Consider the following 16,937-nt stretch of genomic DNA (forward strand, 5'->3'; position numbering starts at 1 on the left):
GACTAGAAGAAGGGATCTGTTGATAGGGCATATTCTGAGGCATCAAGAGATCACCAATTTAGTATTGGAGGGCAGCACGGAGGGTCAAAATCGTAGAGGGAGACCAAGAGATGAATACACTAAACAGATTCAGAAGGATGTAGGTTGCAGTAGGTACGGTGAGATGAAGAAGCTTGCACAGGATAGAGTAGCATGGGGAACTGCATCAAACCAGTCTCTGGACTGAAGACCACAACAACAACAACAACAACATATTAAAAGTTAGCCGCAATATCACCTATTACTAAAATTTGTTGAAATATGACTTTATATGCACAATCAAAATACAGTTTTCGACACTAAAATGCCTAGATTTATGTATAAAGCGTTCTAAAATTCACCCTATACTTCAGAAAAAAATATGACTTGTCATTAAAATCCGGGCCATAGTAATCACAGTAATCAAATAATTATTATATGATATAATACAACAGACGAATACCAGATGCGCAGTTCTATAACATTTGTTATTTACATCGGAAAGTAGACTGTATAATAATATTGTAATAATGTATTACGATGTAGTATTACGGGACTACAGAATATCTATATCTTACGTCTGGTGGAGCAGTGCTGAAAATCCAGGCAACAAGCACGGAAAGTGGGTTGCAGTAAAAGAGAACGAAGATGTTTGCCCGTCAAATTCTAGCGGACAAATGAGGAAAACGTGTGGAGCGCACTTGGGTAAATGACACTAACAGCTATTCACAACCTCAGCAGTGCCCGTGCCTGCATCTCAATGTTACATACGAAAGTACGGTTAGTGTGGTCTACTGCACCCCGGCTTTCTACCAGAGTGTTACCAATTGAAATCAGCCTATATATGTTTCGCAAATATGCTTACAGATGGGAGAAATTTAAGTATTACTGTACATCAGAGCAAGTAAAATGTGAGAATGCATCATAAATCAATACTAGCTTTAGCACAATTTTCTTTTCAGTGTGTTTCTTTTACAATCACGGTTTTGTCCCCAGTGACCTTGCACATATTACAAAATGAATTCTTCTTACTCTTCATTGGCCGTTAATAGTCCATTGAACTCTTCCTTCACTTCTTTCTCTTCTCCGTGTCATTTGTCATCTAAAGATTTGTCATAGTTTTCTTGGCAACAAGGTAGGTGAAACCTGGTAGTCAAGGGAAGACAGGATTCGGTTACGACGGTGGACGGGGCCGTTATCAGTTGCTATTGGTTGCCTTTTACAGTTACACACAATTTATTTTAAACCAGTAATTCCAGACTCAACAAGAAATAAAAATACCACACGTTATTAACGAAGGAATAAACAAATGTGTAAATAATAGTTTTTTCAGTGAGTTACAATTTAGCAAATCACCTTTAAATACAGATACAGCAGATACTGTTTTAAAATCAAGCCACTGTAATCTGGGCAGAAGGCCTTACACCCCAAGAATGACAATAAACTAAGAATTGTTTAAAACTCGCTGCAACTTACAAATTACAGGTATTGAAATATTAGAGGCAAGTCGCCACAAACACAGCAGAAGGCATCAGACGCCAGGAATGGCAGTAAATAAAGTTTTAAAGGCTTACTGCGTAAATACAAATACGAAATTAGAATTTTAAGGCAAAGGACCACAATCACGACCGAAGGCCTTACACACCAGGAACGGCGATGATACAAAAAACTTAGAAACCTGCTGTAAAACAGCAAATACAATAGCAAAGGTTAATTAAAAAGCAAACAACTGAGCACCAAACGGGTGAAATAAGATGATGATAAACTTCGTAACACAACCCTTAACATCCACTGAACAGTACACTGTTAGATTTAATCCAGAAGGCAACCAGAACTATTAATTATACATATATAACCTTTTTTTGTAGGCATTACAAGGTATTGTAATAAATAATAAAACCAAGGGACCAGTACATAAGTTCCGTATAGGGTACTGAGGTAGATTATACCCGCAGAAGGCGTGGACTGAAGGAGCATTACATTGAACTACTGGCCATCAGACCTCCTTTTAGAACACGCATGTCTTACAAAAACCAAGGGGCCACAGACTGCGCTCCAGGTATCGACCTCTGAGAAGGTCCGGCAACAAACACTTTCGCGAGCGATGAGATAGGCAGCCAAGAGTTGCATTCACCTCGCAAGATGGTAACTTAGACTAGTGGCAGTCTAACGAATGACCAATGATAATCTTGCTGAAACTACCTGACGTCCATTAAACCAAATGCAACGATGGAACAATACGCCAAAGATGGAACCAGCGTTCTGGACTACATCCTCAGAATACTGTGTTTAGAGCGCCCGGAACGAGAGATGAACTACTACAACCAGAGCAGAAAGCACTCCACTCGCTGCTCTTCGCCTCGGCGACACCATGAGCAGCGACACGAACCCAAGTCACTGGCGAATCGGGAGATATCACAATGGTGGAGGTTTCTCTACTTGGATTGAAATGCACTCATCTGAAAGTTTACTGGATCCGGTTTACGACGAGGTCGTGCACCGTCCTGACCACAGTCCTTCCATCCGGCTTTCCATGCGTGCTGCCAGCAGTCCCACTGTGTTCTCGCACTGCGGGGACCTGGCTCCTCCTGAGTCCCCAACCGAACTCGCACACACACACGACCCGGTAAAACAACGACGTCGCCCCAAAGATAGGGCAACAGTTACTACATATCGATAACCGCCGCTGCTGCCATTAGCGCACAGGGAACGCTTGCGAAACCGAGCTGCGCCAGTCAACACGAGAAGAAGACAAACAACCGCAACATGCCAACTAAACGATACCGTCTGGCCTCCAACAGAGGGCGGAAACCTACAAACAGCACCAACGCGAGCTGCAGCATGGCTCAGTAGGATGTGTTTGAATCGCAAGAAATAGGAACTTTATTGAAGAAATCTAGATCTATGCTTAGCTTCTTCAATATGTCCAAACTCTTGACTGATATGAATTCGTGGAGGATTCCGTAAAAATGATACCACCATCAGAATCACTCAATTCAACAGTTTCTTCAGACGAATCAGCAAGTGTTTCCAAAAACAGTGGGCTGTTATCATCCTTCATCTTCCTTGATTTCTCTTTCGTAACTCTAATCTTCTCCCTTTCCTCTTTTTCCGCCAAATTCCTGGTCAACACCTCCAAGATAACCTCTATGGCCAGCTCTTTTTGATGTAATAAAAAGACGACACTCAGGACAGAACCTCGAGGCACCCTGTTCTCTAAGATAAAGATGGCTGACAGGGCCAAACATACACATACCCTGAAAGCTCGGTCTTTTAAAAATTCCCGAAGAAAATGGGGCAGGCAGCATTGTAACCTCCACGTGTATAGAGTATAGCAGGTGTCGCAGGCTTTCTCTATCAAAAAATATGGCCATGATCTGGTATTTCCGCAGAAAACCGTTCGTGACGTGGGTTGACAAAGTCACGAGTTGGTCAGCTGTAGAACGGTGCGCATGAAATCCACATTATACAGTCGTTAGTAAATTGCAAACTGGAGCCCCCATACCAGCATGAATCATATGTTCCATCACGTTGCAAACACAGCTGGTGAGAGAAGTGGGGCAGTAGCTAGAAGGGAGGTGTTTGTCCTTATCAGGCTTGGGTATAGGTATGACAGTGCCCACACCTCTAGGAAACGTGCCATCTGCCAAAATGTGATTGTCTATACGAAGGAAAAAGTGCTTGCCCGCAAGAGAAAGGTGAACACCGTCTGGCCCTGGGGCAGAAGATCACGATGAGATGAGAGCATGGTCAAGCTCTTTCATAGTAAAGGCGACACTATTCTGAGAGGAATTCTGCTCCACTCATTTTTGAGCGAGAAAGGCGGTGTGATAGTGAGTGGAGCTCGAAATCTCCGCAGAATAGTGGCCCAGACGTTGGAGATAGCAATAGATTTCACAGTGACATCATCTGATGTGGTCAGACCGGAAATCAGGGAATGAACTCTTAAAATACTGGTAAATGGAAGCCAGATAACTTTTTTGCTCTCCAGAAAAATGCGACGACACTGCACGCAACTGTTCATAACGAATACATTTCACCATGGTAGAATGACGGTTAAAAACGCGGAGAGCACGCCTCTGTGTATGAATTGCATCGTGGAATGCCTCAGTCCACGAGGGGACTAGGACACGGCGCGGTAAAGAAGAAGTGCAAGCTATGGAACGTTTTGTGGCGGTAAGGATAACGTTCATAAGATGCTCTACCTGGTCATCACAACTGGGGAAATGTTGTTCGGTGAAGGTCGCCAGGGAGCAGTAAAGCCTCCAATCGACCTTAAAAAGCTGCCAATTGGGTTTACACGCAGGTGGGGTAGGAGTCAGCGAACGGGTAGCACACGGGAAATAGCCCCTCGAGTATGTGTCAGAGAGAATGGACCACTCGAGATGATGGGCAAGTTGGGCAGTGCAGAACAAGAGGAATAGGTGTGCTTGGAATCTGAAAGGAACATGGTTGCTCTAGTGTTAAGACAGAGTAGGTTCAGTTTATTGAGAAGGTCAGCCAAGAGGAAACATTTCGAACAGGTTCACCAAGAATCTCAAAGAGCATTGTGGGCCTTAAAGTCACCAAGCACCAGAAAGGGGTGAGGGAGTTGACCAATAAGCTGGAGTAAGTCTGCCCTAGTGACAATGAATGACGAAGGGATGTAGATGTTACAAAGAGAAAAGGTGAAATGAGGAAGGAAAATGCAATCTGCAGCAGCTTTCAGCCACGTGTTTAACGAGACGATTTGGCTAGGGACGTCATCCTGAATGAGAAAAATAACTCACCCTTGAGATTATATGCAGTCCTTGGAGAAGGAAGGTCAAAGTGGGCTGGAAGGAAACACGAGAGGTCAAAGAGGTCGTGAGAACACAGTTTAGTTTCCTGGTGGCAGAAAAAGAACTGGACATTGTGATTCCAAGAGCAGTCGTAATTCCTCCTTGTCGGATGTAATGCCATCAATGTTCCATTGGAGGAGAGTCAAAATGGGGACTGAGGAGGAGGGAACAAACGAAGGGCAGTGACCTTAGTCGAGTACCATCCTTCTTCACTGCTACAGGGTGCGGAGGCTGGAGGATCCTGTTCCATGGAATCTACAGAGCTATCGGTATTCTCCCTGTGCCAGCCTTTGGACTCAATGGCAGAAAAACGGTAGGCGATGCGCACTATGAAATACAGGTCAACCGGCAGAGGGTATCACGCAGTGACACCATTGAAGAGGATCTCCGAGTAAGGACAAGAGAACAGCGTTTGCCTTTCTTCGATTTTTCGGAGTATTTATGAGTGTCAAACATAGACTCAGATGTTTGTTGATTGGAGGAACATAAAAAGTCTTCGTGGTAGTGTTCCTTTTGTCCTTTCTGGCCTGCCATCTGTGTAGCAGGTGATTTCTCTACCAGGGCGAAGATTTGGTGGCTTGTTGCACGGCTGCAGAAGAAGGAGATAGGGATGCTGCCATGATATGGGCGATTTCACAACCGCAGTACCGAACTGGAGGCTGCAAGTCTGCGTGCCCATGTCCTTCGCGGACTGAGGTATAGCGAGAATGGTACTATATCTGCTGGTTGGTAAAATGCAGGGCTTTGACAAGCCATCTCATGGATGGCCCACTCATCAAGATAACGGGACACCACAGGATGACGCAGCATGTTCGCCATTGCAACTGATACAGTGGGAAGAACGCAGTGGGCAATCACCCTCACGAGAATCTCTACCGCAAGTGTTTTGAAGGGACACGTGAGTGTGGTTATAACGTTGACACTGATGGCAATGCATCAGGTTTGGAGTGTACAGTCAGAACTTGATGACTTCATAGCCTGCCTTAATCTTCAATGGAAGCAATACTTTATCAAATATGAGAAAAAGAGGCCGGCCGCGGTGGTCTAGCGGTTCAGGCGCTCAGTCCGGAACCGCGTGACCGCTACGGTCGCAGGTTCGAATCCTGCCTCGGGCATGGATGTGTGAGATGTCCTTAGGCTAGTTAGGTTTAAGTAGTTCTAAGTTCTAGGGGACTGATGACCTAAGATGTTAAGTCCCATAGTGCTCAGAGCCATTTGAACCTTTTTTTTTTTTTTTTTTTTTTTTTTTTTGGAGAAAAAGAGTGCATGTAGACACTAGACTTGCATTAACCTTTTTCATTACCTAATGCACCGCAGTGACAACCTGATCAGAGAGATAATGCTGGGTTCCCTCTCAGATAGTCCATTCAGCAGCTGAGTGTAAATAACAACACACGAAGAATTCAGCAGACGATGAGCTGCGATACAAACATGATAACTGTGCAGAAGCGAAGCTGTAAGAAGTTTTTGAGTTTGAAAATCACAATTGGTCAACAAAACCAAAGCCCATTACATAAGCGAGAGCAGGATTTCACAGGGCCTGCAACTGCATCAACACCTTTCTGAATAATAAATGGATTAACTGTAGCAAAAGACTGGCCTTCTTTGATACGTGATACCACGAGAAACCGAGGTGCAGCTGGGTGAGTCATTGAATCTTTAGCGTCATTCCATTTACATTTAGTAGACGTAGACTGAGATGAAAATGACTGGCTCATTGTGGAAAAATCCCCCATGATTGCCAGTGTCTCCGATGGTGCACTCCTTCTGACTGGGGGCCTCCTCTGGGGAGGGCTCACCAGCCTTAGCTGATTGTTCACACATCAGGTCACACCCCCTGAACTCCAGACAGAGAGACCATTTGGCATTTGGGAAGATAACAGCTCAGGCAACCAGTCCACTCTGGCCTGGCCTGTACAGGGGTGCATGCAAACCCTACCTGTCGATTCAGGGCTGGAAATTATGCATTACCCTGTCACATGTTACGCGTCAAACGAGTGGGATGGCCTTCAAGAGCGCTCAAGGTGGAACAGAGTCCTGAAAGGCCCAGCAGAGGAAGGGGAGGAGATGGAGGATGAAGGAAGAGGGGAAAAAACAGACGCCAGCCGTTGTGACCGAGCGGTTCTAGGCGCTTCAGTCTGGGACCGTGCGACTGCTACGGTCGCAGGTTCGAATCCTGCCTCAGGCATGGATGTGTGTGATGTCCTTAGGTTGGTTAGGTTTAAGTAGTTCTAAGTTCTAAAGGACTGATGACCTCAGATGTTAAGTCCCATAGTGCTCAGAGCCATTTGAACCATTTTTGAGAAAACGGACTCCCCAAGGAAGGGAAAATAGAATAGCAAGAGGATAGACATACAGCATGATAAGGGAAGAGGTGCTGCAAAGGCTGGGGCCCTGTGGTAGCCAAGCACGAAGTCACCAAAGAGTGGTGAGCTGCTTTATGGGGACCCGCATTCAGTAAACAAACTATGGCATAACGCTAGTACTGGCAAGGATCGAAGCGATATCATCCCCAAGAGAGCCAACAAGTATACTTAAAACTTCGACAAGATTTTCTTCGTGAGCAAGGTCCGTTATCGTTTCCACTGCTCAGTCTGTTGTCTTGTTCACTCGGATAGTGCCGTTTTCGTTGTAGGGCTTTAACTTTATGCGTACATAAGTGGTAGCTGTAACAGGTTTTTTCTCGACTTTTGGCCCCCATACATGATGATGAATATTGCTCAGTTTTAAATTATCAATCTAGCCCATCAATTTTGAATCTACTGTGCGTCATGAGCTTGAAGGACTGTTTTCTCAAAAACGAGTAGACGGGGGGGAATTGTGGGCCAGAATATGCTAGAACCCTTCATTTTAGGCAGTACATAGGCGCCCTGTCAAACTGGGATCGAATTGGTTGGCTGTGTCTGAGGAATTCCCCTTGTGAGTCGCTAAGAAGTCTTCAGTTCAACAACAAATTCAGTTGTTAGTAACAGGATTGCCTTTAAACCTCCCCCCTCACATGTCTCAGGTCCTGAGGAAACTTAGCAGCGTCCCTTAGCTGTCAGTCAGTCCTGAAACTGGACACCTCTTGCAGAACAAAGAACGAAGCATAACAGTTATACCATGTTCCTATGCCGTTTCTGTGGCATGCGAAAAGTCTCGCAACAAAAAGTGCTTCTTTACTTGAACCCTTTCGTCTACAGCCTCGGCCGGCCGAAGTGGCCGTGCGGTTAAAGGCGCTGCAGTCTGGAACCGCAAGACCGCTACGGTCGCAGGTTCGAATCCTGCCTCGGGCATGGATGTTTGTGATGTCCTTAGGTTAGTTAGGTTTAACTAGTTCTAAGTTCTAGGGGACTAATGACCTCAGCAGTTGAGTCCCATAGTGCTCAGAGCCATTTGAACCCTTTCGTCTACAGCCTCGAGTCGTGAAGCATAACAGCATACTGTGTGACAAACACTCGGAGACCTTATCGCACCTTAGCTGACCCATTGAATCACTCGATCTCAGTCCCATAGAAAATGTTTTGGACTATCTGCAACAATGGGTGAAACATGCCAGTCTCTAACCTGCCAGTTTGGTAGATCTACAGGATATAACCATTAATGAATGACTCCAGTTGGATATGGCGTTTTGTAAGTGAAGAATCTTGTGCAACGTCTTGCTCGCCAAATTGAAGCCTTTATGAAGGATAGATGTGGTGTTGCTCACTATTGTCTGAGCATCTCGTAGAGGTGTCTAATTTTTTTGTCCGGTGGGCTTAAATAAAATTACCAATATGCTGCTGCAAGCGAAGCGCATATACAGGGTGGTCCATTGATCGTGACCGCGCCAAATATCTCACGTAATAAGCGTCAAACGAAAAAACTACAAAGAACGAAACTTGTCTAGCTTGGCCCGCTAGATGGCGCTGTCATGGGTCGAACGGATATCAACTGCGTTTTTTTTTAAAATAGGAACCCCCATTTTTTATTACATATTCGTGTAGTACGTAAAGAAATATGAATATTTTAGTTGGACCACTTTCTTCGCTTTGTGATAGATGGCGCTGTAATAGTCAAAAACATATGGCTCACAATTTTAGACGAACAGTTGGTAACAGGTAGGTTTTTTAAATTAAAATACGGGACGTAGGTACGTTTGAACATTTTATTTCGGTTGTTCCAATGTGATACATGTAGCTTTGTGAACTTATCATTTCTGAGAACGCATGCTGTTACAGCGTGATTACCTGCAAACACCACATTAATGCAATAAATGCTCAAAATGATGGCCGTCAAGCTCAATGCATTTGGCAATGCGTGTAACGACATTCCTCTCAATAGCGAGTAGTTCGCCTTCCGTAGTGTTCGCCCATGCATTGACAATGCGCTGACGCATGTTGTCAGGCGTTGTCGGTGGATCACGATAGCAAATATCCTTCAACTTTCCCCACAGAAAGAAATCCGGGGACGTCAGATCCGGTGAACGTGTAGGGCATGGCATGGTGCTTCGACGACCAATCCACCTGTCATGAAATATGCTATTCAGTACCGCTTCAACCGCACGCGAGCTATGTACCGGACATCCATCACGTTGGAAGTACATCGCCATTCTGTCATGCAGTGAAACATCTTGTAGTAACATCGGTAGAACATTACGTAGGAAATCAGCATAGGTTGCACCATTTAGATTGCCATCGATAAAACAGGGGCTGATTATCCTTCCTCCCATAATGCCGCACCATGCATTAACCCGCCAAGGTCGCTGATGTTCCAATTGTCGCAGCCATCGTGGATTTTCCGTTGCCCAATAGTGCATATTATGCCGGTTTACGTTACCTCTGTTGGTGAATGACGCTTCGTCGCTTAATAGAATGCGTGCAAAAAATCTGTAATCGTCCCGTAATTTCTCTTGTGGCCAGTAGCAGAATTGTAGACGACGTTCAAAGTCGTCGCCATGCAATTCCTGGTGCATACAAACATGGTACGGGTGCAATCGATGTTGATGTAGCATTCTCAACACCGACGTTTTTGAGATTCCCGATTCTCGCGCAATTTGTCTGCTACTAATGTGCGGATTAGCCGCGACAGCAGCTAAAACACCTACTTGGACATCATCATTTGTTGCAGGATGTGGTTGACGTTTCACATGTGGCTAAACACTTCCTGTTTCCTTAAATAACGTAACTATCCGGCGAACGGTCCGGACACTTGGATGATGTCGTCCAGGATACCGAGCAGCATTCATAGCACGCGCCCGTTGGGCATTTTGATCACAGTAGCCATACATCAACACGATATCGACCTTTTCCGCAGTTGGTAAACGGTCCATTTTAACACGGGTAATGTATCACGAAGCAAATACTGTCCGCACTGGCGGAATGTTACGCGATACCACGTACTTAGAAGTTTGTGATTATTACAGCGCCATCTATCACAAAGCGAAAAAAGTGATCCAACTATAACATTCATATTTATTTACGTACTACACGAATATGTAATAAAAAATGGGGGTTCCTATTTTTAAAAAAACGCAATTGACCTATGGCGGCGCCATCCAGCGGGCCAACCATAGCGCCATCTGGTTTCCCCCTTCAAGCTAGACGAGTTTCGTTCTTTGTAGTTTCTTCGTTTGATGCTTATTTCGTGAGATATTTGGCCCAGTCACTATCAATGGACCACCCTGTATAGTGTGGAATTGTTATCAGGTTATTTGCTGGCTATAGACTGCATGTAGGAGATCATGTTAGATGTCGAGCAAGACTGGGTGTTGTGTGATGTCCTTAGGTTAGTTAGGTTTAAGTAGTTCTAATTTCTAGAGGACTGATGACCATAGATGTCCCATAGTGCTCAGAGCCATTTTTAGATGTCGAGCAAGAAGCAGCAGTGAGGGCGACATAAGAGAGCAAGGAGAGCGAGATGTGTGATGTGTTGTTGCAGCCGCACGGTGGTGCTGGTGCTGGACATGAGGCGCCATGTCCCAGACCTGCTTGTGCGCATGCGTAGTGCCGATTGCGACTTCCGCTGCCGCGAGGCCTCGGCAGCATCCTGCAACGTCACCGAGCAGGCCCTCAGTGAGCCCACCCGTACCGGGTATCACGAAAAGGTCAGTCTGGCTGCCTTCTGCTCTCTTCTTCAGAGCTCTAGCGCTGAGTGCCGGGAGGAGAAAGGTCAGGGATAGTGTGTCTTCTGTATGGTCATACAGCGTGAGGCTGCTGAGTCATTTCACTTATAGGGGCCTGGCAAAAATATGCAAATACCTAACACGCAAAATATTACTGTTTCTAATACGATGTACGAAAACAATTGGCATTCAAAACAACTTTCAGTCGTCTCGAAATGGATAAATACAGGTCCTCACCGACAGATCTGTACCTATAGATTGGAAAATTGCGCAGGTCGCACCAGTGTTTAAGAAGGGTAGTAGGAGTAATCCATCAAACTACAGACCTATATCATTGATGTCGGTTTGCAGTAGGGTTTTGGAGCATATACTGTATTCAAACATTATGAATCACCTCGAAGGGAACGATCTATTGATACGTAATCAGCATGGTTTCAGAAAACATCGTTCTCGTGCAACGCAGCTAGCTCTTTATTCGCACGAAGTAATGGCCGCTATCGACAGGGGATCTCAAGTTGATTCCGTACTTCTAGATTTCCGGAAAGCTTTTGACACCGTTCCTCACAAGCGACTTCTAATCAAGCTGCGGGCCTGTGGGGTATCGTCTCAGTTGTGCGACTGGATTCGTGATTTCCTGTCAGGAAGGTCGCAGTTCGTAGTAATAGACGGCAAATCATCGAGTAAGACTGAAGTGATATCAGGTGTTCCCCAGGGAAGCGTCCTGGGACCTCTGCTGTTCGTGTTCTATATAAATGACCTGGGTGACAATCTGAGCAGTTCTCTTAGGTTGTTCGCAGATGACGCTGTAATTTACCGTCTAGTAAGGTCATCCGAAGACCAGTATCAGTTGCAAAGCGATTTAGAAAAGATTGCTGTATGGTGTGGCAGGTGGCAGTTGACGCTAAATAACGAAAAGTGTGAGGTGATCCACATGAGTTCCAAAAGAAATCCGTTGGAATTCGATTACTCGATTAATAGTACAATTCTCAAGGCTGTCAATTCAACTAAGTACCTGGGTGTTAAAATTACGAACAACTTCAGTTGGAAAGACCACATAGATAATATTGTGGGGAAGGCGAGCCAAAGGTTGCGTTTCATTGACAGGACACTTAGAAGATGCAACAAGTCCACTAAAGAGACAACTTACACTACACTCGTTCGTCCTCTGTTAGAATATTGCTGCGCGGTGTGGGATTGACGGAGGACATCGAAAGGGTGCAAAAAAGGGCAGCTCGTTTTGTATTATTACGTAATAGGGGAGAGAGTGTGTCAGACATGATACGCTAATTGGGATGGAAGTCATTACAGCAAAGACGTTTTTCGTCGCGGCGAGATCTATTTACGAAATTTCAGTCACTAACTTTCTCTTCCTACTGCGAAAATATTTTGTTGAGCCCAACCTACATAGGTAGGAATGATCATCAAAATAAAATAAGAGAAATCAGAGCTCGAACAGAAAGGTTTAGGTGTTCGTTTTTCCCGCGCGCTGTTTGGGAGTGGAATGGTAGAGAGATAGTATGATTGTGGTTCGATGAACCCTCTGCCAAGCACTTAAATGTGAATTGCAGAGTAGTCATGTTGATGTAGATGTATCGTTTTCAAGGTAATCTTACGCCAGTGTTCCTGGAAAATCGTGGTAAGTTCAAGTAATGGTGATGGAGATGGACAGCGATCACGCACCATCTCTCTCCAAAGTAGACAACAGATGCTCAATAATATTGAGATCTGGGGATTTTTGTGGCCAGGGGAGACGCAACAATTCGTTCTCATGCTCACATAATCAGTCCTGGATTATGCGAGTTGTACAAACAGGTGCCCTGTTATCTTGGAACACAGCTTCACCATTGGGGAACAAATACTGTACCACGGGAGGGACCTGGTCAGCCAAAATGGTCACTTAATTCTGAGCAGTAATGCGGCATTGCAGAGTAACTAGAGAGCCCCTGGAATACTACGACATGGCTGCCCAAATTATCCCCGAACCCCCGCTACGTTTCACAGCAAGTCCTCTGCGTTGTAAGCTTGAGTCGGCTTTCACCTACATAAACTAGGCCAGAAGTTGGAAACAGTATGAAACAAGTCACATCCGACCAAATGAGTTTCTTCCATTCCTCCAATGTCTAGGTTTTATGGCTTGGTCCCCATGTTTTCCTGTTATGGGCTTATTTGCCTCACTGATGAGTGGCTTTGGAATTCAGTTCGCCCTGTAATTCCCTGCTTATGGAGCTACCGTCGCGGTATTTTGGTGCTGACGAGATTTGCGAGTACAGCATTGGCTCTTACAGCCGCCATCGTCTTATTTTTCACAACCACCATCTTCGACCATTGTCTGCCATGATCACTCAACACACTTTTTCATCTGCGTTGTGACTTAGCGCATATTTCTGCTTTCTCCGTAAGTTGTATAAATCTTCGATTAGGTGCCTTTTGGAACAGCATTCATGTCGACTACCTTGATTACTGAAGCACACACCAGAAGAGCACCAAGAATTTGCTCACGTTCGCATTCACTTAGCTCCGGAATAATGCATTCACAACTACACAGAACACTGATCCGACCACAACTGACATTTGCAACTTGTTGAGGACATTTTACTGGTGCCGTTTGCTGTCAAATACAACAGAGCCACCTGCAGACTTGGCAAACATCTGCGTTTATGCTCAAACATGCATATCTCGCCTTGTTTCCACATTTTTGTCCATCCTTTGTATATCCATAACGAGTAAACATATTGAGGTGAAGTTCTTGGTAAGTTATAGACCAGAACATGGTGTATTTATCTACACACGCATGTAATTTTTAACTTCCATGACTACCGAATTATGAAGTCTCTGTCTTCAATGCTTTCTTAAAATAATTCTGTGTACTTTTGTCTGTGGAACTGGAAAGAGTCTTTGGGGAGGACTAGAACATCATACAGATGTGAAAGTTGATTGCATAATAACAAGAGACAAAAAAATTGTAACCTTTCAGCCTGTCCCCTATACAAATACCAGCCACCATCAGTCTGTCTGAAGTCCATATAGTCTTCTTACAGTCTTTTGCTCTATTTCTCCCACATACCAGAAGAGCCACGGCTAAACTATGGGTACAGTGGTATCCTGATCATCTGAAACATAACAAAACTTAAAAAGAATTACCTCCTGGTCGTTAGGTGGGATGGTGTTCATGGAAGTCCTTAAGGGGGATGCAGCCGAAAATGTAAACTTTTTAAAAAAAAAATTATTACAGTTGCACTTAGTAACGTACAGATTTAAAATTTTGTATGTGTGAATAAAAACAGATATGCTTCAACGGAAAAATATAATAAAAGACGGAAGACTAATATTTTACCAGGAATTTGAATTTCTAATTTTCATTATCTTTTTTATAAAAAGCCATAACTCAGATTCTAATCAAGGAATGAATTTGAAAATGTAATTTAAGTGTCCTAAGGAAGTTATAAGACCACTAAACTACAATCATTATTTTATGGTAAAAACTGTATCATTAAAATAATTTCAATTTTGCACATCCAAAATTAAGCTCCTTTTCTACATAAAATCCTATAGAAATCACAAAGTAATCATAGGATCTCGTATTTTTTGTTTCGAACAGCTCCTGAAAATTTCATAGCATTAGCGCATATACTTTTTGAGAAAAGGCTTCTAATAATGCAAAAAATGTAATACCGAGAAAACGGGGTCGAAGACTTTCTTCTCATATTTCTAGATGTAATAAGCTAACCTCAGTTTTACAATCCTCGATACTGATATTCCTCATCCTTTAGGTTCTCTTGTCTCCCCTTCGAATTTTCCTGGCCTGTATTTGTAGGTAAGACAGTGATCTGTCAGCTTCCTTGTCCCTGATCCCATCGATTGTGCAAAATGCTTTTGCTGTAAACACACCTGGATCTATACCAACTCCCTCCGACACTTCAATTTTGCCATTATTTCCGTCGTTAAAATATAAAACTGCAAAAAAAAAAAAGGTTCAAATGGCTCTGAGCACTATGGGACTTAACATCTGAGGTCATCAGTCCCCTAGAACTTAGAACTACGTTAACCTAACTAACCTAAGGACATCACACACATCCATGCCCGAGGCAGGATTCGAACCTGCAACCGTAGCGGTCGCGCAGTTCCAGACTGTAGCGCCTAGAACCGCTCGGCCACAAAGTATAAAACTGCAACAGACGCCTATTTTGACTACAAGTCCACAGAATGTCCGGTTTGAGCATCTAATCCTCATTAAATTACTGTGGCTTTCAATGGCATTTTGTGTCTTTCCACTAAGACACTTACTCAGTAAATCAAGGTTTGCAAGAAACCTGAATGTGGGCTTAACTGCATTCATAGCAGGTTCCAGTAATGAGTGTCGATGTGAAAACGTCTAATTTCTTGTTGTGCATGTTCAACTTCTCGGGGTGTAATGAATAGTCCATTAAAGTTCTTCTCTTGTACTTACACCAATCGTCTTTCGGATACAGATTATGCGTTGGTGTTTGGTCATTGGATAGTTTGTGGAAAAAAATTGCCCACACAGCACGCCTCACTGCCTCTAAGTTGTTTGTGTTTTTCCTGTTAGGTCCCGTAAAATAACCGAAGAAAATCAATTTATTTCAGAGTAAGTCTTTCTTTTCCTCCAAGTGACTTTCCATCCTCAAGCACTTCACCGTTCTTCTCTTTCAGAAAGCGGCAAAGTCTGCCACCAAAACGGTTTTGGATCTGGCCAAACTTTTCTGTTGTAGCACTGTACAGTTTTTTTACCTGTTACAGCTTTGAACGAAGAGGAGTCTCCATCACCAAGGTATTTAGTATATCTGTCATCTCATTGTTTCTCAGATCTGGAGAAAATCCTTGTAGTTGCAGAGGGCTCCATGCCCCCGCCTGAGAACTATAATGTTTAGAGCATGCTACTGCATGCTTTTCTTACCACAGTTTCTCGTTGTTGTCATCGTTAGACATTTTTCTTGTTACAAATTACTGGCAGTACTTAGACATAATTTCTACATCTAAACCTTTACCTGAGTCAATAGTAATTACAGATGCAATACCATATAGAGATGTGATCCCTTTTCATCCAGGTTCCATCTACAGAAACACACAGGTCAGTAACATTTGTAGGAGATTCATTGTCATGAATATCTACCACAGCATCTACTTCTTTTTGATTTATTTTCACCAATTCTTCCACTGCTTTCTTCACTGAAACTTTGGCGGTATCACGTACAGCATCAGAAATTTCTATAATTGTTTTTTCACACCTTATAGAAGGTGGAGGCATGTTCAGTAACCCACACAAAATTTACCTCCTTCCCCACCATCTCAGAACCCATACAAACCTAAACCTGCGTACATAGTTACCAATATTTTTTTTTTTTAGTAGGGAAATGAAAATTCGTAGCCACATGGATTAGAAATTTTTAAAATCACTGACTATCCCCACTCTTCTTTCTTCGAGAACAGTCATGCATTCCGTACGTTTACAGCTAACACAGGAACATGAACGCTTTATAACCAGTGAATCCAGTGACATCCATATCAACATCACTCACGCTTCTGTACAATATGCCTGTCACAATGTTCGATGCTACACCCCAGACGTTATGTTCATTTCGAGCTGCTTCCTCCTCTTCTTGGTAAATTGCTTTCCATGAAACCTACGTTTCCAAACACAGTTTTTACACCAGCCATTATGCATATACTTTCACTTCTACGTAAAGATTTCTTAATTCAATCTTCCACGTAAATATATGTTATATTGTGACAATGTAAATAAACCACACGCGTGAAACTCGTCAGCCAGAGATGCAGATGTCAGCCAGAGACATCGAAAGAAAACAGCCTTTACACTCATAAAAATTCCTCCGAAGCAAGCAGTTTCCCAAATGTCGGAAAAGATGGGAGTGGCTGCCAGTACAGAGTTAAACAGTTTAATATTTTAAAGACATTTCTAATTCTGCTACCACGATGAAATTGATACACAACTTAGGTTAAACTATGTAGATTAAGAAAATAATATGTTTGAAAAATCG

At 43.6% G+C, this 16,937-nt stretch overlaps 1 protein-coding gene across 3 annotated transcripts in view; it reads left to right on the forward strand.

The window, feature by feature from the left end:
* The window catches only part of LOC126416650 (uncharacterized), a 392,607-nt gene that overhangs the window by 172,269 nt on the left and 203,401 nt on the right, over nucleotides 1-16,937 (forward strand). For all 3 annotated transcript variants that reach the window (XR_007575486.1, XM_050084444.1, XM_050084445.1), the window contains one exon: nucleotides 10,737-10,902. Coding sequence is in view for 2 of the 3 variants with exons in the window: in XM_050084444.1 (XP_049940401.1) it covers nucleotides 10,737-10,902 (166 nt within the window). In the remaining variant the exon portion in view is untranslated. The remainder of the gene's footprint in view (nucleotides 1-10,736; nucleotides 10,903-16,937) is intronic.

The sequence above is a fragment of the Schistocerca serialis genome, chromosome 8, assembly GCF_023864345.2.
Source record: "Schistocerca serialis cubense isolate TAMUIC-IGC-003099 chromosome 8, iqSchSeri2.2, whole genome shotgun sequence".
Classification (NCBI taxonomy): Eukaryota; Metazoa; Arthropoda; class Insecta; order Orthoptera; family Acrididae; genus Schistocerca; species Schistocerca serialis.